The 22,069-nt window shown below is 41.8% G+C and overlaps 1 protein-coding gene across 11 annotated transcripts in view; it reads right to left on the reverse strand.

Annotated features, from left to right (window-relative positions):
- Window positions 1-22,069, reverse strand: part of TENM4 (teneurin transmembrane protein 4) — an 840,211-nt gene that overhangs the window by 195,121 nt on the left and 623,021 nt on the right. For 8 of the 11 annotated variants that reach the window (XM_042456124.1, XM_042456133.1, XM_042456131.1 and 5 more), the window contains 2 exons: window positions 16,102-16,319; window positions 14,982-15,192 (listed from right to left, as the gene is read on the reverse strand). In XM_042456124.1, coding sequence (XP_042312058.1) covers window positions 14,982-15,192; window positions 16,102-16,319 — 429 coding nt within the window. The remainder of the gene's footprint in view (window positions 1-14,981; window positions 15,193-16,101; window positions 16,320-22,069) is intronic. The other 3 variants (XM_042456125.1, XM_042456132.1, XM_042456130.1) reach the window with 1 other exon arrangement.

The raw sequence follows: 22,069 nt of genomic DNA on the forward strand, positions 1-22,069 counted from the left end.
GCATTTAGACAGTTTAGAGAGAGGTTCTCGGTAGATAAAAAAATGGAAGGAATAGGTGCGGTAGATGCACAACTAGAAAAAATTATCAATAACCCAAAAAAACAAATTGCAAAGTTTTATAATTTAATCAGAAATTTTGAAATGGAAACTGAGGTAGTTAAAGAATATATGATAAAATGGTCAAAAGACATAAAAGAACCAATTCATTTACAACAATGGGAGAGAGTTTGGAAGGGAAGATTGAAATTAACACCAAGTATGGAAATTAAAGAAAATATTTATAAATCAATGTACAGATGGTACTTGACTCCATTTAAACTCTCTAAAATGTTTAACAAAAACAACACCTGTTGGAAATGTAAAAAGGAGGTCGGCACTTACTTCCATAGTTGGTGGAAATGCCCATTAATAAATACATTTTGGAAAGAGATACATAAAGAAATCAAAAAGATGTTACCAGTTAGAGGAAAACCAAGCCCGACAATGTATCTTCTAAACATCACAGAGAATTTCAAGGACGACCCAAATAAAGAAAGACTTTTATTTTATATGATAGTGGCGGCAAGTTCAGTAATTGCAAAAAAAATGGAACACGGGAGAACTACCACTAATTGAAGAGTGGAGATTAAAGATGATGAGCTTTCTCGAGATGGACAAATTAACAACATTATTGGGAAAAGGATCACTAGATGATTTTTATCGGGTGTGGGATCCATGGTTAAAATATGTTAAATAAGGATTGATATAATAAGACTCCAAATGAAATACTGGATAGAATACTAGGATTAAGTGATTACTGGGGTGAGTGAATACTAGAATAGTAAGAAGGAACTAGATTAGAAAATGGAAATGTAGTTATAGAAAACTTAAGATATATTTCAAGAATTAATAATTGTTTATTTAAAAGGGGATAAAAGAGTTTGTGGAAATTTGTAGCCACCAAAGAAAGGAATGATTCCGAGATAAAGGAAGTAATAGGACAAGATTAGAAAGAGAAGAAGGAAATTTTACAATTTTTTTTCTAACTGTATTTTTTATCTTTTATTGTATGTTATGATTGCTTTTTATATACTGTAATTGTAATAATCAATAAAGTGGTATTAAAAAAAAAATCCGTGTACAAGAAGGGCCAACAGTATTTTAACTTTTCATGCAATTCTAGAGCTCTGCTACTGCAATATAAGTTTGAAAAATAAATAAATAGAAAATAAATAAATAAACAGAATCACCCTGCTTGGGGACAGAGAGGAGGGAGAGGAACAGAGGGAGAGGAGGGGACATTGATATTGCACAAATATTGCAGATGCCCCAGCAGTGATGTTTCACACCTGGGAGTTGGCACAATTGGGTGGTCATTGATGGGTTTCCCCGATTAATGAAAAGGGATGGTACATGAAAAGTATCACCAAAGCTATTTTTTTTCTGGCTGTAATCACAGTTTAAAAGCTGTGTGTAGTAATCTCCCAAGAGTCCTGGATTTAAGAATAGTTAAAACAGGCTTCTAGAGGAGATGGGCAACTTCCCATCTGGGAAACAATGGCAGTGTTTTACAGATCATCTACAAGAAAGCTTGCATTCTGGGCTAGAATCATACTTCTTGAGCAACGGCATCCCTGAGGAAAATGACAGTTCTTGAGCTGTGCTTGAATGAAAAGCTGTGAGCAAGTGTGGTTTCACATTTGTACAAAATAAGTACCTGCACGCATTACGTAAATGTTGGAATAATGGACCTATCCCCCCTTCTCCCAACTTCTCCACAGATAATGTTCCAAAATTCAGTAATACTGATTGATGAAGGTAAGGGAAAGCCAGCAAATGATCATTTTTCAAGAATTATGAGTATACATTCTCAAAATTCTTGCTCTGTCTTATTCCTTGGACGTACTTTTCTAATATTAGTCATTTATCAAACATGTCAGCAGGCTGGTTGGTGGAGATGCATTCTGCAAATGGAAGTTTTGCAGCCTTAAAATACTCTTCCTGGAATGTAGATGGGCAAAAAATTGAGAGCTGCCTTAAATTTGCCCTTGTTTGATGTTTTCTGGTATTGGCTGAGCTTTCTTCTGGCTCTCCCTGGGCTAAGCTTTCTCAGAGATCTTGTGCCTCAAGCCACCTATACAAGAGCAGAGGGCATCAAATATGGGCATACATCACCTCTTGTTTTTGTTTGTTGTTAACTGCCCTCAAGTCGATCTCGACTCATGGTGACCCTATGGATGGGACATCTCCAAGACCCTCTGTTCTCCACTGCTCTGTTTAATACCTGCGACCTCCTTAACAGAGCCCCATCCATCTACCATGTGGCCTTCCTCTCTTCCTACTTCCCTCCACCTTTCCCAGAATTATTGTCTTATTAGTCCTTCCTTCTCATGTATGACAGCCTCAGTTTGGTCATTTTGGCTTCCAGGGGAGGTTTCCGGCTTAATCTGATCTAGGACCTATTTGTTTGTCCTTTTGGCTGTCCATGGAATTTTCAGCACTTTTCTCCAGCACATCTCAAATGAATGGATTTTCTTCCTATCTTCTTTCTTAACTGTCCAGCTCTCACATCCATACATGGTAATAGGGAATGTTGTATGATTCTGACTTTTGGGCTCAGTTGTATATCTTTGCATTTTAGAGTCTTTTCTAGTTCTCGTTCTTTTGTAGCCGCTCTCCCCATTCTTGATCTTCTTCTGAATTCCTCACTGCAGTCCCCATTTCTATCTATGTTTGATCCCAGGTATGGGAATTCTTTTACTATTTCTATTTCTTCATTGTCTAGGTTGAACGTGTGAAGGTCTTCAGTGGTCATTATTTTGGTTTTCTTTATGTTCAACATTAAGCCTGCCTTTGCACTTTCTTCTTTCATCTTCCTTAGTAGGTGTTGCAGGTCTGTGAGGTTTTCTGCTAGTACTATGGTGCCATAGCCTCTAGAGAGAACCAAACACATATGAAAACACTTGACCACTTGAATAGAAAGAGTGAAGGGTGGGTATGGAGCTACAAGTGTAGTATATGGGGCTCATTGATCTCTGAAGTGTATGGCATGTTGACATGTTCTTTCTAAAGTCCACATTACCTGTCTTTCAGGAATGCTTTAGTGTTCTATTGCTGCATGCCGGGGGTTATGTCTAGGTGGTCTTGTACCTGCTTCATTCCAATCCCAGGCAGCTGTTTGGAAGTCTCCCACTTTCTTGTTTGATGTGGCCACACTTCATTCACTCTGAGGTCAGACAAGGTGTCAAGTGTTGGTCATATGGCTGGAAGCCCTGGTGGTGCAGTGCTGAAATACTGGTCCTGCAGCCACAATGTTGTGAGTTCGATCCCAGGGCTCCAAGGTTGACTCAGCCTTCTATCCTTTTGTAGGTCTATAAAATGAATGCCCAACTTGTTGGGGGCAATTGGCCTACAGATTGTAAACTGCTTAGAGAGTGCTGAGTTTACTGTTAAGCAGTATAGAAACGTAAAAGCTATTGCTAAATGCTACTGCTACCTCATGCTGACCTTGAGTAATGCATGGCAGTGGTGGCTGTGCCAGGTGATAACAAGTGGGGGATGTTTAAAATAGCTGCCTGGAGTCAGGACTGAGAGCTTTGGATCTTTCAGGAAGATCTGGAGCAAACAGGTTTGGCTATAACTCTGGAGGTCAGGGTTCAATTATCCACTTGAGCATATAATAATAATAATAATAATAATAATAATAATAATAATAATAAATTATTTATATCCTGCCTCTATGTGCAACACAACTGGGGCAGCTTAAACACGTCAAAATACACAATCTCATATCCCAATACCGCCCCCCCCCCAAAAAAAATACAATTAAACAGTTTACAGATTAAAACATACCTTAAAATAATAACAAATCAACAATGGCTGTCACAGAAATCAGGGAATAACAGGTTCAACTTATTTGGTGGCCAGTTATCTATTCAGAAAAGGCCTGCCAGAAGAGATCGATCTTAACAGCTTTTTTTTTTTTGAAGCTGTTTAAGGTGATAATGTGACGGATCTCATCTGGCAGGCCATTCCATAAAAAACCTATTGGGTGACCTTGGGCAAGTCACACTGTTTCAGTCTCAGAGGATGGCAATGGCAACCCCCCCCCCCGAAGAAACTTGCCAATAAACCCATGATAGAGTTGCCTTAGGGTCGCCATAAGTCAGAAATCACTTAAAGGCTCCCAACAACAAGGAAAACTTACCCTGGGTTTGGTGCTGAATGGGCCAGACGTTGTTGTCCAGTTTGTTTGCATCACATTCAGAGACTGGGCCCTGCTGAAAGGATGGGGGCAAGGGGGGAGGGCGGTTTAATTTGCCCATGCAGACAGGCCCTAAGAAGACCCATTGTTTGAGGGAGAGACATAGAAGTTTTATATCTAGGTGCCAAAATATACAAACAGCTCAGTACAACTCCTGCCCCCTCCCAACTCAATTTCTGCTCTTCACTCACATCGAAATATGACCCAAGGAACTCTATAATGTGAAACAGGAACAAAACAGGCTGTGCTTACATTATCCTAGAATCCAAGAACATTATACTGTACATCTACTAGCGAATGCTCCATCTGAAAAAGGGCAGAAACTCAAACCATACTGGCTGGAGTTTCCAGGTTTGCAAGGGCAGCTTTTGCTAGAAAAAACTTTGGATAACACTGGAAGCCTTGTCAGGAAGGTTGAATTTAGGTCTTTAGAGAAATATAAGAGCAACAGTCCCCCCCCCATCCCACCCCACCCTCCATGAATGTGAATTAACTCTAAAATTATGTAAGCCTTTTCTTGACCCTGAAGCAAAAGTAATTATGCTAGTCAATGAACCTTTTGTAGAAAGTCTGAGATCAAGCAAAGGTACCTATATTGAGAGAATTGACAAGCTGTGGCCGACAGAGAGAGATCTCAAAGCAACTGGGCCTCAGGGAATAACAGATGCTCTTTGGCTACATTTTTTTAAAGAAAAAGGTAGTAGTGGTGGGAAATAGAAGGAAAACATTTGGTTCAACCCTTTTGGGGCAATGCAAGAGGCTGTAGAAAAAGGAGCCCCTTGTGTATTAATGAGCATGATGTTTTAATGCCTGGGGTACCAATCCCATACCCTCCAACATTACACAGATTAAAAACAGAATAGCTATGGCTGAGTGACATCAGCTGTGGTCAAGACAGCAAAAGTGCTTAATGAGGAAGAACTCATTAAATGCAAGAGGCTATAGCAGTTTGCTTTTGCCTGAGCCTACTGGGGATGACAAGATTCTGTCCCTTCTCTCTCTCCAAATCAATTGAGTGACAATGATTCTTGCGCTTTCAACTCAGTTTGCAAAAAGTGAACCAAACTGAGGACAAGCGGGAGACCGGGAGGAGAGAGAAACTGGGATAATTTAAAAGCAGCTGAAAAAGTGGGATGACAGAGGATGGATTAGGGCTGTCCCTGTTGTGTCGGAACACTTGGGGGGTATGCAACCCACCCTGAACATACTTGGTTTCATCGATTTCAGAATCTAAATAGGATCAGGCCTGGTTAGCAATTTGATGGGAGGCCACTAGGTAACAACAAAGGATCTCCAGACAGGCCTAGTAAAGTATTGCCTGAGAACATGCAGCGTCACTGCCAGCCAGAACTGATACTATTGGGCTAGATGAATTAATGGCTCAGTAAAAGGCAGCTTCCCAACAGCAACACTGCAGCAGCAAGTGAAACAAGAATGCATTTAAAAATACATAACTCTGCTGAACGTTGCATTCCAAATTAGAGACCTGAACCAGGAATAGCCTCTATCTTTGCTGGATTCTCAGTACATACTGTATTCCTATCAGGTCCCTAGCTAATAAACACAGAAATTGGAAAAAAGCAGAAGCTACACTGGGGGGTTCTGGGAAATAACTTGTTCAACCTCTGACAAGACAGGTTCTCTCTCCATATGCAAAAGAGATTTTCTTTGCTCACTGCAGGTGTGTGGTCCATGAGCAGCGGAATTCCTTGTAAGTCTAGTCCACATTTGTCAGTGGATGCACTGGATGGGAGGGCTCCAGCCTGCCTCAACATGGATCAGCCTCCCAACCAGAGAAGCTATATCCACCTACTGGGAAAGGCTAGATTCTGCTTCTCCTTCCTCCCTCCTAAGTTGAGTGGAGGAGCTTTTCTAGGAGGTGTGGGGGGTGCAGATTGCATTGGGTGACATTTCACAAGAAGATGTCTGCTTCCAGTGTGGGATGTATCTCTGTGCCTTTCCATGGGTAGATTGGGACTCCCAGAGACTGGGAAGGACCTGTCCATACACCTGGAGGTGGTTAGGAGGCCAACCACAACACTGTCAACACACCATAATGAACTCCTGAAGGCCTCTCCCTTTGCTGAATGGCACCTGGACCCCCTTGGGACTTTCTCTCCCACAGCAGCACTACCTTCTCCTGCAGATCATTGGCCTGGCTGGGGGCATGTCAGGAAGCCTGGGGGTAACAGCATGAGTTACCATACTGGTGTGGCACTAACCCTTGTGACACCATTGGTTGAGAGCAAACTACTATTCCACTTTGAGCTTGGTTTGCAGCAACTGAAGGAAGCTGAGGACAAAGGGGGAAAGTGGAAAGACAAAGAAACTGGGACACTTGAAAAGCAGCTGAAAAAGTGGGTGGACAGAGGATTAAATGGGAATGTCTGTGCCAAACTGGAGCAGTTGGGACTGCATCCTTTTCATTGGTGTCAGACTGATCCTTTTTAGCTTCACCAGCTGTATGTGTAGAATCTAGTCATGTGCTTTCACTTCTGAAAACAGAAGTACTGAAGCTGTGCGTCTGACCCATAACCACCTGGTCCATTTGGGTGACCTCTCTGAACTGATGCTACACCAGCCATCACGTCCAGTAGACATGGCTATCACTTGACATAATAAGGGCGCCGTGGTATGCATGTCTTTTTGTTTTATGCCTTGCCCCCTCCTCTTTGGGCTCCCTGATCCTTCAAGCTTGACAGCCACAGCTGCTGGAAGATTTTGTAGATGCTTGGAGCCAGGCACTTGGCTGTTCCTTGCCATCTCTGAACAGGTTTTTGGCCAACATCTGTCCCAGATGTGCTGACTCCAGCTCCCCCACGGCTTGCTATTTTGTTCTACTTAAGACCAGATTGTCCCAAATAAATCACTGTTATCTGGGAGAGGTGAATCCACCAGGCACTTTGCTGAGGAGCATCTGTGTTAGAATAATGCTGCCAAAGTCATTTACAAGAAGGTTAATTTATTATAGAGTGAAAGAGACCTTGGTCTTTCCCTGCTATAATTTGTAAGGACAAGGGATGAAAAAGGCTTATTATGAGGAGAGGCTGTTATTCTGTAGCTTCTTCTTTCTTCCCTTGCCAAGTAGCTATCATGAGCCTATTTGTGACAGTTTGGGCAGGGATTAAAACCACATATTATCCAAAGGTTCTTAGGAGATTGGTGGAAGCTTCAGTAAGAAAAGCTTTCAAGAAATATGGGCCTTCACAGTTTTCATTTTCCTATATCAAAAATGTTCCCCATGAGCAAGAGGTGGAGGAAGATGAAAGAAGCTTGTAAAGTCATGTATGACTGGGGTCTTATCTGCACTGCAGAAGAAATGTGGTTTTTTGCCAGGATGACACAGCTCTGGACAAGTTGCTGTCTCTTGACATTTAGTTTTGCTTCTACAAAACAGGAATATTCTGACCTATGGGCATTTTATTTAGAGGAGTGGTAGCTGGTGGCTTCCATGTCAGCGAGAGGCACTTAATCTGCCTGGATTGATTAAAACCTGGTGCAGATTCACTGCCCTAGTGACACGGGAGCCACCAGCTGCAATTATTTTAGGTGAATGTGGTAAGAGTAAGAATCTGCTTTATTTTTCAGTAAAACGACTCCTTTTAAAATCACCTATAAAGCAGCTTTAATTTGCAGGGAACCTTACACTTTTACTGTGTTTTTCTCTCAAAGCCGGGCCAAGCCTTGAGAACACCAATTCTTTTCCTCACTTCTCTCCTTACCAAAACAAAACAAAAGAGACAAAATTATAGGCCACCTATGAATTTTTTAAGAGCAAGTTTGATAAATAGTGGTTTTAACATGTTAAATTGGTTTAGTTCACTCCTTGTTCTTTGATTAACCTTGGTTTTTTCTCCTATCTCTCCCTCTTCTACAATATGGTTATGGATAAAGAAAGAGGAAAGTGAGATCTTATCACCTTGAGCTCAACCAACAAACCATCCTGAAGCTCTCAATTACAGTGTTTTTTTTATTTTATTATTATTCATTCATTTAATTTTTTTTTGTTGCATGGGCCAAATTGTTGTTGTGCGCCTTCAAATAATTTTCAACTTATGGTGACCCTACAGCAGGAGTTCCCAACCTAGGCTGCCCAAGTCCTACTGATGGAATTTCAGGGGGTGCAACAAAGATACTTGTGCAAATCTGGATTCAATTTTCTTTTGTCAATCAAGACGAAATAAAGGAATCGCCCAAATTCATAGTCAGCAAGAAAGGTCTACATTTTGACAAAATGTCAGCAAGAAAAGTCTACATTTTGACAAAATCATAAACGAGAAGCAAGAGCAAAAAAGTGATTGAATTTTGTGTTCACAGATAGGACTGACTTAACTGTTTACAATTTTTCATAATAAATTAGAATCTAATTGCTTAATTTAGACTTGCAATTTATGCATTGCATTAAAAGGTTATTTTTTTAAAGTTAAATTTGTTCCCTTGCATGTGGTTCAGTTTGTGGTTCAAAAATTTGAAATTAGGTTTCTTCATCTTCCAATATGATATTACTTTTGTAGGGGGTGCAAACACTGATTAAACATTTCCTAGGGATGTGGCATAGAAAAAGTTGGGAACCACCAAAGAAACCCTATCACAGGGTTTTCTTGGCAAGATTTGCTCAGAGGCGGTTTGCCTCTGCCTTCCTCTGAGACAGAAAGAGGGTGGCCTGCCCAAGATCTACTACTGCCTAGTGGTTTCCAAGGATTTGAACCCTGGTTTCCCAGAATCCTACTCCAACCACGACACTATGCTGGCTGAATGCTGGGCCATGTAATGTCACCAGTTTCCTATATTTCTAATTTATTTTCTTTAATCAGTTGACTCAGCCACTATGCCTTTACAAGCCAGTACAAATCAAGCCTTAGAAGAGACAGGTGTTGACACATGCATACCAGTCTCAAAATGGCTCACTTTCAGACACAAGCACCATGCTCCTTTTTTGACAGTTCCTATTCCTCAAACATGTACATCTTGTCTTTATTTCCTCTTTATAATTATAAACTGATTTTTTTAACAGCCAGTCACCCGTCTAACAAACTTGTCTAACAGCACCCATATAAATTGAAAGATCACATTAAAAGTAGACGTCTTTGAACTTGTCTCTCACACCCAAACTTGCCTTGCCATCCCGCATCAATCTATCTCTTCCCCTTCTGCACAGAACTTGTCTCCCATCTGCCTGGAACATCACACCCTAGTTCATAAATACAGTGTGTGACACTGTTATATCCTTATTCCTATTGCATCAACAAAACTCAGAAAACAAGACAAGATGCTAAAGTGTTGATAGAAGGTATGCAAAGTACCAATACTTTTCCCATGTAAATCTTGCTTTTTAGCTCCATCCCAAAGGGATTTCAACATTGTCTGTCAGTTTTTAAAAGTCTTTCTTTTTTTGTAAAAACAGATCAGGGCAGGGTATAGTCAGCAAAACCACTCTTTAAAAAACACCTAGAATACTTCAAGGACTTTAAAATAATTTGCACTAGAAGAGGCCAATCCTCAGCCTGTGAATATCAGAAATTGGCTATAAAGCCAAAATGAGGCATAGCCATGTTGAAGAAAAAGTTTGCTTTGACAATGAAAAGGTTGCAAGCTGATAGCCATTTCAAGTTAAATTAAAATTCAACCAAACTTTCTGAGCCATGTTGCAAAACATCTTGATATGTTCTGCTGATACATTAATGTCTAGAACACAAGAAGAATATACAACAAACAAGGAAACACAGCCGTGTTAATATGGAATATGAGTACGCAAAAGGATCTTGTAGCACCTTTGAAACTAATTATGGTTCAAAATCCAATCTCAGCTGCTTTGATTGCCCTGGGTCAGTGCTAGGGAATCCTGGGAATTGCAGTTTGCAGAGAGCACCAGAGCTCTCTGACAGAGAAGGCTCAATGGCTCACAAAATTATAGTTCCCAGAATTACCTAGCATCGAGCCAGGGCAGCTCAAGCAGTCTGTTTCTGCAGTGTTTTTGGACATACGTGAAATAAGTTGCAGCATAAGCTTTTGTAAAGTAGGTTTACTTCCTCAGATGCATGTAATGAACTGTTGGCCAGAAAGGGCCTTTATAATCTGACTGTATGAATAGTCATTGAAATGCAAAACTTGTGGTTATGGCAATGAGGTGACAAGTTTAGTTTTACCTATGGTCACTGAGGGACAAAGGTAGGTAGTCACCCATTCACCCTGGCCTTAGGCACCATCTTTCCATCTATCTTTGTATCTCAATGACCAGAGTTAAAACTGAACTTCATTCTTAAACTACAAATCCTCCTGGGGTTAAGTAAATGTTAGCTTAGGCCCTGTACACACTGGCCATTAAAGCTGGCATGGGGGCAGAGTTGGGGTGTAGCGTCCTCACAATGCATGCCTTGGCTCCACCCTCATGGCACCATGACACCGTGCGCTGTACCACACAGCACATGCTGTCACTGAACTCCTCTGGTGCTGCGTCCACATGATGCAGTGCCAAAGGAGCACCGTGCAGCCACACTGCCACGGCAATCACACCTTGGAAAGGCCGGATCAGGACCGCGGTATGTGGTTGCTGCAGCCCCAATTTGGCTGAAAAGGGGGCTGCTGGAGGCTGCCCTTTTGGGACTGTTTGTACAGCCCCTTAGTTCTTATATTTTGCATCAGTGAGATTCTTTACAGGCCAACACAGAATTAGGCCAACTCAGAAGGTTTTGTACATTTAAAACATAATGTCTTACTCTGGAAGCAGCCCAGGGTATTCTGGATAGAGTAAACCCACCGAAAGAGAGGTCTTTCTCAACATTTACTACTTGGATTTTTTAAAATTGAATCTGAGGCTTTCTGCATGCCAAATATGCACTCTACTTGTGAGCCATGGTCCCTTCATGGAGCTCCTGAACATGTAGATGACAGTTCAGTACACACCTATGTGAATACACTTCCATCTGAAAGAAAGGACTCCATGAATAGAGGAGTTCCATGGTTACTGGATGTAGAGTTTTGCCTTAATGAGAAAAAGAAGAGGAAAAAATAAAGGAAGAAGAGATTTTCTCGAGAGCAAATCTTGCAGGAAAACACCTTGAAGAATCCTTTGGCGGGAAGGATGCTCTGCAGAGGTAAAAGTCCAACTCATTTCCAATCACATGATTTCAGAGAAACACACTGTACTCCATATGATCAGATTACAACTTGGTAAATTAAAGTGTAATTATTCTCAGCACTGTTAATGAATGAACAAATCCAAGCACAAGTAAGTGTGAGTGCATCTGAGACTTGTGTGTATGTGTTCTTGACAGCAAAGAGTTCCACCATTTGTACCCAAAAAGCAGAATGTTGCTGTTGCCTTTCAACCTGTAATTAAATAAACTTTCAAGGTAATAAATAAATAAATTGTATATTGCAGCCTTAATGACTTTGCCTTAATAAGACCTAAACTCTTAATTAACCTGCCAAGACAAATTACAGCCAATAGCTCTCAGGTAAGTACTGCAGACAGCTGAGACTCAACGCCATGGTCTCTTTGGGGAGAAGGATTAATGGCAAGCTCAGAACGAGTTTTCATTTTTGCAGTCAAGGAAAAAAAACAGACCATTAAATAATCATTGTGGTTAGGAGAATGCTAAGTGTTAATTTCTATGGGAGGGCTTGTGAATTACAAGATGGATTGGGTGGGTATAGTTGGCTAGATTTAGTAAATTCTAAAATATAGCTGAAAGTATGCCCCCCCCCCAAGATTTTGTGTAGAGACTCCTGAACTTACATAGAGTGTTTAGCAAGAACAAATACTGACTCCTGAAATAATGGCCCAGTACACACAGGCGCTTTGTGGCATGGCAGCGGGATTTTAAGGTTCGGGAGTGCACAGCAACTGCACGCTCCCGAACCCTAATACGTGCAGACGCCTGCATCATGGCGGCCGCCCATCCATATGGGGGCCGCCATGATGCTGCCGCTGCCATACAGCGACCAGATGTTGCTGACAGGAAGTGGCGTCATGCTTCTGGCATCCCAAAAAAAAGAAACCGCTCTAGGCGGCTCTTTTTTTGAGGCACATCTGTGTTGTAGCATGGGGATGCTGCAGCACAGACATGAGGCAAACACGGGTGGCACGGAGCTGTCCGTCTGTACTGCCCCAATGTCATACATAGATTTTGACAGAGCAAAAAAACAAAAAGCCCTGGATGAATTAGTAAACCCATGCAGCATGCAGCTGTAAGATGTCCTGGACCAGGTTTCCCATTAGTCATGACTTCCCTGCATGACGATTAACAAGATATTCCATCTCAGCCTCACCCCACCACAGGAATATGAAGACACACAATACTGGTTTACTCTACAGGACAGCTATAAAATCTGCTGAAATATATGAAGACCTTCAAATAGTTAAAACCATGACAATAATGAGATTGAGAAGCAAGTGTCAAAACATGGTCATCATAAAAATCACCCTACACTAGAAAAAAAAAAGACTATCACAATGGTGGTGTCTGCATGGGCCAAGATACTCCAGAGCACCCTGGCCCCAGGACTGCCCCAAATGTTAGCATACCCAACTGTATATGGGGCTTCCATATTTTCATGTCTGGAGCCAGGCATGTTCTTAAGAGGTCACAGTGACCTTTGCAACAGCAGGAAATATTTCCAGGGGAAGGAAATGTAGACCTGAAGACATGTAAAGAACCCAGGTAAAAAACTAAATGGGTTTCCTGATCGCACCATCTCTCCTCTCCCCCCCCCCCCGGCTTTCCGCATATCCTCTTGCACGAAAGACAAAAGAGATCCCATTGCATTAAGGTGAATAAGACGATATGTTCTCAACAAACTTCCCTATCCATCTATTTTGGGGGGTATCCTAAATCCAAGCAGTGTTTTTTTCACTATGAAAAATTAAAGCCATCAGTTTTTCCAGAATTTCATGGCTGATACCCTGGGAAGACCATCAGATCTTTGTTACATTGCAAAATAGTGCTGAGGCTAAGATAGCAGATATAAATATCAGTCCCAGAAATATAGCCTCCTCACATAAAGTTTGTGCTCACAGTCTGCCCCTGACCATGAAAGCACAGAGAGTCTCTTCCACTCACTGTGTCACCCTCAGACACCATCTGAGCCATACCCCACTTCCCATGGTCTTCTCTTCAGGACAGGTAAATATCACTCCTTCTAAAACCCTAAGCCTCCACTACCCAATTGCCATACCTCTATTTTGGTTAGGTCTGAATGGTGCTTCTGTTTGAATTGCTATTGTGTGTTTGGTTATACTCTTACATATTTCAAAATAAAAATCTTCTTATATTCACCAAACCTGGAGTCCTTGAGCTAATCAATTCCCCCAACAATTAAGGAGATGCTGACACAGCTGGTGGGGACCCCAAGTCCACTGCCCCCATTTTTGGGTAGCACAACATTCCCCCATTACCTGGGCCCTTTGTTCGGATGTCACATTCACATGTGCAAACTGCTGTGACTTCCAATGCCACTGAGGTCAGATCACATATCTGAGCGCCTCATTCTGACCTCAGAGTGAACATCGCACAGCAATGGGCAGCGTAAGGTGACAGGTCTCAAAAAGCTACCTGGCATTGGAATGGAGGGCTCCGGACCTTCTAGGAAGATTTAAAAGAAACCGAGGGCCGGAACAGATGAGTGGAAAGGAGTGGCCTGAGGCCACTCCAGCTGCAAGTGGGCCAGTACCATGGCAACTGCACAGCCCACTCCCAAAGCAAGTCACTGCTGCAGGACCCAACTTGCATCACCAGGAGCTGGATTATCCTGGCATCTTTTTGCTCTGGTCCAAAGGACCGGAGTACAACGTTGGAACAGTTTAGGGCCATCATATAAACATCATGCCCTCAAAGCGGCCAGAAGCTGCTTCATGTGGCCTGTCTGTTCCTGTTCTGCATTTTTAAAATACATTTTAAGAGATGTACCCTGGGGTTTGCAGCTAAACTGTTTGGACATTATTTGTGCCAGACTCGGGGTTTGGCCCTGTGTCATCTGGTCTCCCTGCAGAGGAGACTGGGGAGGTTGTTTTATTTGGCCTGTGTAGACATAGCCATTGTCTCATCCAGGCTTTGTCTGCAACATGTGAGAACATATAAGGTCACAGGCAACAAATCCCATGGGGTTATGACTGATTGGAGCTTCTAGGTAATTCTTTGGGGGCTTTCTGAATCATTTTCGTTCCAGAAGAAGCCTGTTTTAACTACAGAAAGTAACCAGAAGTCATTTCCTGTTTATTTCCTCTTTCATAAAAGCCCTGTCCTGAGCCAAAAGTTGGTCCAGGAAAAGTACAGCATGTGGTAGAAATGCACCTCATTCCCTGGGAGGATACTTTGGGGCAATTAAAAAAAAAAGGTTTTGCAAAAATTGTTTTTAACATCAGAATTATTCAGGGGAGTACCAAATGCAGTGGAATTGCCCTCCACCTCCCTTAAGAGTGCATTGGCGGGCATTTTGGAACAATGGGTATATATTTTGACCCATGGGGAAAACAAAGCAACCTCTGGGGGCTACAACCAGTATGCAAGTTGCACTGCATAAGGCGAAGTCAACCCTGCCATAAGGTGAAGTCAACTTGACAGCATATAACAACATGAAGAGCATACAGTCTGAGTCAGCACTGTATATTATCAGAAAATACTGTTGAATTTGAGTAGGGGTAAAAGGGTAAATGGGGTAAACAGGGCAGTGATTGTTCAGCACTAACAATAACTGGAAAATTTTAAAGCGAATCACCCTCGGCTGCTGATGGGCTTACCAATGGCACTGGTGAGAAAGGAGACCACTTCAGACTCTTTCCCATCGTTGTAGAAAGCGAGGTGCCACATTCCTGAATCCAAATACTGAATAAATCCCGTCTCATGGCTGGCCAAAGGCACAAAGCCCTTGTGTTGCCGCTGAGGACCTTCCAGGCTTCTGGCTTCCTGAGTGAGTAGTCGCCGCCCGTCAAGCAATTCCACAAAGTCAAACTGGAACACAAAGAAAACATGTGGGAACTGACATGTCAAAAGCAAGATGGCTTTTGGTAATTTGGGTTCCTGAATTTGGTTCATTTATTCAAGGCTACTGAAATCTGCGACTAAGTTATAGGTCTTGGATGGAAATAAATAATTCTCTGTTTTTCATTCACTGCACTAATAAAACTCTTGGATTTGAACTCCCTGCATCCAAATGTTCTGCCATGTTCTATGATCATGCTGAAAATAGATGCATGGGATGGGGTGCTAATGGGAGTCTGAAGTCCTTCTGAATTCCTAAAGGGCAGTAAATTGAGAAATATTTTCTTCCAAAAACAAAAACAAAAGCAAAATCATGCTCATATTTGAATGCTCATAACATATTAAGAGTCATCTCATACTGCCATCAAAGTTGTGGGGATGAACATGCAAGAAAGGGCCTTCTCAGTGGTTTGATCAGAGTACCTCTTGTTAAATTATTTCTGTTTTATCTTGTTTGTTTTTGCCTGAAGGAACATTTTTACTACATTTACATTATGTCTTGTTTTAATTCTGTACGCCTCCAGTTAAAAAGAAAGTACCACATGATAGGACAAATGCTTAATGTGCTTTCACTGGGAGTTACTTCAGACCAAAGGACACAAAACGGGTCAAAATGGAACAATGTCTGATAGTTCATATGATCCCCACAACATGCGCTCTGATTCCATTGCTCACAGACCCCTGACCTATTCAGCTTTAGGCGTGTAACTGCACATCCTTCAAAGTCTGAAAAAGTTACTTTCTTGGACTATAAAAAAGTGACTGGACATGCTGTCTAGGGATTCTAGAGGGTGCAGTCTTTAATCTGGTAAAGTTCCTCCAGACAGTTCTCTGAACTTCATTTTTGGAAGAAGTTACCATTAGATCCATTCACCTTACCTGTGTGTGTGAAGGAGGGAGGCCCTTCCTGCCATAGATCCCAACCAGAGCAGACTTTCCTAATGACACGTTGAACTTCAGATGCACTGGGTGGTCAATGAACACCTGAGATCTCCAAAAGATTCCGGGAGGGATCTTCTGCGTAGCTCGCCTGCCAACATCAATCTCTCCAGTGTCTATAAAACTGTCTTCTGGAAAGAAACTACTGGGTTTTCCTGCTGAGATACAGGAAAAGAAAAAGGAAATCTTGGATTAGGTTCATACACTGTTGCTGCCAATCATAACAGCTTGGGAGATTTATCATTACTCCGTCCAAGAAGCTTGAATAAATTGCCTTTCTGGACTGCATCTACAAGTGGCCAGACGGGCTGAAGGGTTTTCCCAAGCTCTGCTTGCTTTCAGAATTAACAAGGTCAAAGGGACAGTTTAAGCTATATGATCCATTCTTATATGCAAATAAATGCAACTTGCTGAACGCATGGACAGATTTGCTTGGAAGACCTTCCTGCTTAGAAGAAACAACTAGTGTAATAAATTTCAAGGGAAGGACAGCATTATTCCAGTTCAGTTTTGTGCTATTTATCAAGATAATCCTAACCACCTTTTTTAGTACGGGTTCACTCAAACCGTTATTTCAGATGGTTTTCTCAAGATGGGCTGTTATTGGTCCTTCCCCTCATCAACTGGTAAATCCATGGCATCTGAAAGCACTTCCCACATGGCAGGCCAGGCATGGGGATTGTGGCCCTCCAGGTGTACTTGGCACTGCAACTCCAATAGTCAAACCAGCGAGTCAAGAATGCTGGGAGCTGCAGTCCAAAAACTTCTGAAGGGCTATGTGCTCAGAAACCTCAATTCACCAAAAGAGCTACAGTCAAGTTGTTAACTGGAGCTGGTTAGTCTGGACATATCAGTCCCTAGTTGCAACAGCTCCAGTGGCTGCCATTCTGTTTCTAGGCAAAATTCAAAGTGCTAGTTTTGACCTATACAGCTTGGCTCCAGATTATATGAACGACTGTATTTCCATTTGTGAGCCTATTAGAATGCTAAGAGCATCCAAAGAGGCCCTTCTCTGTCCCACTACCATCTCAGGTTTGTTTAATGGGAACAAGGGAGAGGGCCTTCTTGGTGGCTGCTCCCAGGCTCTGGAACTCCCTCCCCAGAGAGGTCAGTATGACCCCATCCCTACTTTCTTTTCAGCAGCAGGTAAAAACATTTTTGTGTCATCAGGCTTTTTAAAACTGACAAGGGTTGGGCTTTTAAATGCTGAGCAATTCAGATGTCCTGGTTTGTATATAGTTTTTAAAACATGTTAACATTAATATTAAAACATTTTAATATTTTTAATGTGTATCATTTTAAACTTTTAAAATTGTTTAATTGACTTTTAAGCTTTATATCTATATGTTTAATGCTTCTGTATTGTTTTTAACTTGTATTGTTTTAAATGTGATGTTAGCCAACTAGAGTCCCTACTCTAGTTGGCTAGTGGATCCTTGTTATCCTCTGGGGTTTGGTTCCAAGATCCCCTGTGTGTAACAAAATCTGTGGATGCTCAATTCCCATTAAATATAATGACATAGCAAAATTGTATCTTTTATAAAAAATGGAAAATCAAGGTTTGATATTTGAAATTTATACTTTTTTTGAACATTTTCAAACCGTGGATGCTTGATCTGTGTATAAAAATCCGTGTACTGTATAAGAAGGGCCGACTGTAAATACAGTTGGCTCTCCATTTTTGCGGTGGAATCCATTGCGGATCCCCCCACAAAAACAGAGGCTTGTGCATATTCAAACCCCATAGGCTAGAATGGGGTGCACCCCCAAGTGTGCACCCCACTGAAAATAGCTGAGATCACCCCGCCACAGATATTCAAGGTTGCAGATCTCAGATTTGCGAGTTAGGAGGTGCGACTGTATACCACCACCACTATTACTACTACTAACAACAACAACAACAATACAGTCATCACCAGATCAGTGGCATCACTAGATGCAGTGTCACCCGGTGCAGAGGGTGTCACTCGGGAACGGTGTGTGTTTGCCCCTCCTCTCCTCTGTCACTGGCCCTTTCCCCAGGGAGAAACCTTGGTGATGAAGGACATGTGCTGGCTTTTCCTGCTCTTCCCTTGCTGGGCTTCCTCCCCAGGGAGAAAGCCCAGTGACAGAGCAGCTGGAAAGGGTGAGAGTTTGCCCTTCTTGCAGCGAAGGGGGAGGAATGCCCAACCAGGTGTCACTCTTCCTCTGGGGTGTCACCTGGTGTGCTCTGTACCCCCACACCTCCCTCATGAGGTCACTGCACTGGATTAATCTGAAACAACCTAAGAAATGCAGGCAGCTTCCTGTCATGGAGTCAGACTACTGGTCCAGATGGCTAGTGTTGCCTATTCTGAGTGGCAGTGTTTGTCCAGGTCTCAAGCAAGGATCTTTCCCAATCCTTATCTGGAGATTCTGACAACCTTTCACCTTTCTCCCAAAGCATCTAAGGAATGTCAAAGCAAAACATCACAGCAGGAAAGGATGGCAAAATGGGAAGTTGATCAATGGAACAGCTAGAAAAGTTCTAATATTCTTTTTCCTGCTGTGATGGCTTTCTATCTGCAATACGTTTGTCTTTTCAAAACTATGACAGAGTATTCAAAATTGTGAGAGGATATTCAAAGTGGTAGGGAAGGTTCTGCCGTGTCAACTTGCTCTCCTCTAACTCTGGGCTTTTGCAATGCTGTCTGAAATGAGATGCACATTGTCATCATATAGCAGCTTTTGGCTATAAAAAGGACAATTAAAATCCAGGAGCCAGGAGGTCAGCTTTTGCTTACTCTTAGAAATAAAGATCTGTTACCCTTGTCATCTTCCTGAGCCATTAAAGAAGGTTGTGGTGTGTCTAACCCAAAAAAGTGACACTAAACAGAAAAATAAAATAAAATAAAATAAGTGGAGCTCTTGGGAAGATACGCTAAATTAATCTCAGGAGTAACACCACTTTTGTGAGGACTCTGCCTTTCCTCCTTTCTTTAATTTAAAACATTTAAAACAAAGGGTATTTCGGGAATAAGGAATTAAAATACCTTTTCCAGCCACTGCTTTTTTACACAGCCAAATTCCCTGACAATGCATGTTTAATGGCAAGATCATGATTGGTAGCACATTCTTTCAGCTATAAAATAAAATATTTTACTGTTCTAGATAGTAAAAGTCTACTTAAAACGTTAAGTGATTCCATCTGTTATCAAGTCAGCATAAACTCCCTCTGTGGTCCCATCAGGTTAGATGCTTTGGTGTGACTTTATTTAAAGCAAGTGTGTGGTATTTGTATATGTCTGGAAAGGAGTGGGGAGTTGGCTTCTAGATTATAACTATGGTTTCAGATAAGCACTGGCAATGAAGAAAGGACAAGCTACTTGTCAGTTGCTTTGGAAACATTTAATGGTAGAAGCACTCCCTTACCCCTGCCAGCACCATAAAAATACTAGAGGTACCCCAATTTTTCATCTTTCCAAGTTTAATATTTAGTTAGTGAACATTATCTAGATTGATTTTGTTAGATGGCTTTCAGTTATTTAGGCCCAACAACATGGACAAGGTGATTGAAGGGGGTGCTTCCTTGCAGTTGCATTCATGTCCTCAGTTTACAATACCTAGCAGGAGAGGAATGACAGACCTTTTGATCTAGGGGCCCTTTCGCACCACTGGTTCTACTTTACCATGGCAATGTTAAATGCAATCCTATGGAACCATGGGATTTGTCATTTTTAGGGAAGTTACTTATAATTCTAGGAAACGAGGGAAGACTGCATTACAGGTGGATAGATTCAATCAATGAAGTCACCACCCTGAGTTTGCAGACCTGAGCAGGACTGTCGATAACGGGGGACTTGGAAGTCTCTGATTCAGGGGGTCATCATAAGTCGAAGTGAACTTGACAGCAATTAACAATAACAACTTAGACTTCTAAGTCAGAGCGCTCTAGTGCCCCACCAGATTAAACATCCCAGAATTTCATAGGATGCAGTCATGGGTGTTAAAGTGGAACTATAATGCTACAATAGTGTAGTGTGAAAGGTCCCAAAGAGGTAATCTATATAAGCACGGGAGGTTCTCCTGGTTGCTAGTCATTGTTTAGTCCAAAATCTTCCTTTTGGGGAGAAGTACATTAGCAAGTGGTGGCTTGAAACCAACTATCTGGATCTGTTTCAATTCCACTTTGTGTCCCTGAATAATCTGATGGATGATCTTTCAAGGGAGATGAACAGGAGAAGTGTGACTGCAGGGCTATCTACACCAGACAGAATACTCCAGGCTGCTCCTGGTGTATTCTGGCCCCAGAGCTGCCCCAAATTTCCTCCATTACCTCTGAGCTCCGGAGTGACATTGGGTGGCTGTCTGCACACACATTTCCACTGTTGCCCAGCCCCAGCACCACTGGAATGAATTGCTCCCTTTGAGGTCAGAAATGAGGCACCCAGGATCAATTGCATGGCTGGGCACATCATTGTGACCTCGGAGGGAATGAATCATGCCAGTGGTGGTGGCACTGAGTGATACAATGGGACACATGCTTAAACAGCCATCTGGTGTCACTCTGGATGCTCTAGGTTTTCCTGGAAAATCCAGAGCAAATAGTACAGTAATTCTTTTAAATCCATATTATGGCAGAGATGGGGCAAATTTGGTGTGGAACTGGCCTTATGTCATGATGACAGTCTGCACTCAAATTGGGGATTTTGTCCTGCGTTGTGAAGAAAGGGTGCCATGAGGACAGCAGAAAACTGGTTTAAAGGGCCTATGCAGACATACCCTGCATTAACTCTCTTTGGTGTTTCTATGATTTTTATATCCCTGACTACAGAGTCCACTCCTTGTAGTTTAACTCCAATCTGAATGGCCAATTCCAAGGGAAACTTCAGTTCTGATAAAACTTTATAGCATCAGCAAATTAAACATCTTTCAACAAAGTTAATCTGTGTAAATGGTTAGGGAGGGTAGCCTGCATTCTCATCTGTTATTAGGGATCAATACTTATCTTGCATCTTGATAGTTTTTGTCACCTTTACAAAGTTCTCTCCCTCAATCCCTAGTTCTTGCTGCACTATTTCCATAGTTCCTCCATAGTTCCTCCATGCTTGATCATATACTGTACTGGCTAGAGTTCTTTTAAAAAATAAAAATGGCACACAGCCACACACATGAGATTAAATATAAAAATGGTAGACTTGACCGGAACACCAGCATTTATCATGAGCAGAAGAGATCAGGAATAGGGCAATAAGCACGGCTGAAAGAGAGACACATACTCTCAGGATTTTAATGTAAATTAAAATAGAAATACTGAAAGCAGCAAATCTAGATTACTTGGAGTGGATTGCATGTGGGAGTACGAAGACCTCTTTTAGAGCCAACTATAAGCTATTTTACATATGAAGGCTTGAACTGACTTGTTGCTGAGTCCTTTGCTTTTCAAATATGATGAAGTCCATATGGAAAATAGAGAGATGATTTTGATTCAATTGGTATTTAAGTTTGGAAACATGTTGTTTTCATCAGCAAAATATCTTTGATTTGGAGTGGGGGAACCCTACCACTTTCCTACTGAGAACCAAATCCTGACTCACCACCAAGGTGGGTAGTCATCGGTTTTTAAAAAGTCAAGACTTCACTTCTTCCAGGTATTTCTCCCATGGATTACTCATTAGATGCTATCTCAGAGGTTGTCAAGCTGTCAATGTTTTTCCCTGACTGAAGACTGGTTTCTTGTAGGCCTGAATGACTGAAGCTTACAAATTCCTGTAAGTGACAATGCCTCTTGGCATCTTGAGAAAGCCAGATATGCTGTACAAGACATACATACACCTTGCTTAAGACAATTAAGAAACAAAATAGACAGCATCTAGATATTAAATGGACATTCCTAAGCAATCTTATGCAGAACTAATTAACCACTCCTTTCTCCTTCCAAATAAAATAT

This window comes from Sceloporus undulatus, chromosome 3, assembly GCF_019175285.1.
Source record: "Sceloporus undulatus isolate JIND9_A2432 ecotype Alabama chromosome 3, SceUnd_v1.1, whole genome shotgun sequence".
In the NCBI taxonomy this organism is placed as follows: Eukaryota; Metazoa; Chordata; class Lepidosauria; order Squamata; family Phrynosomatidae; genus Sceloporus; species Sceloporus undulatus.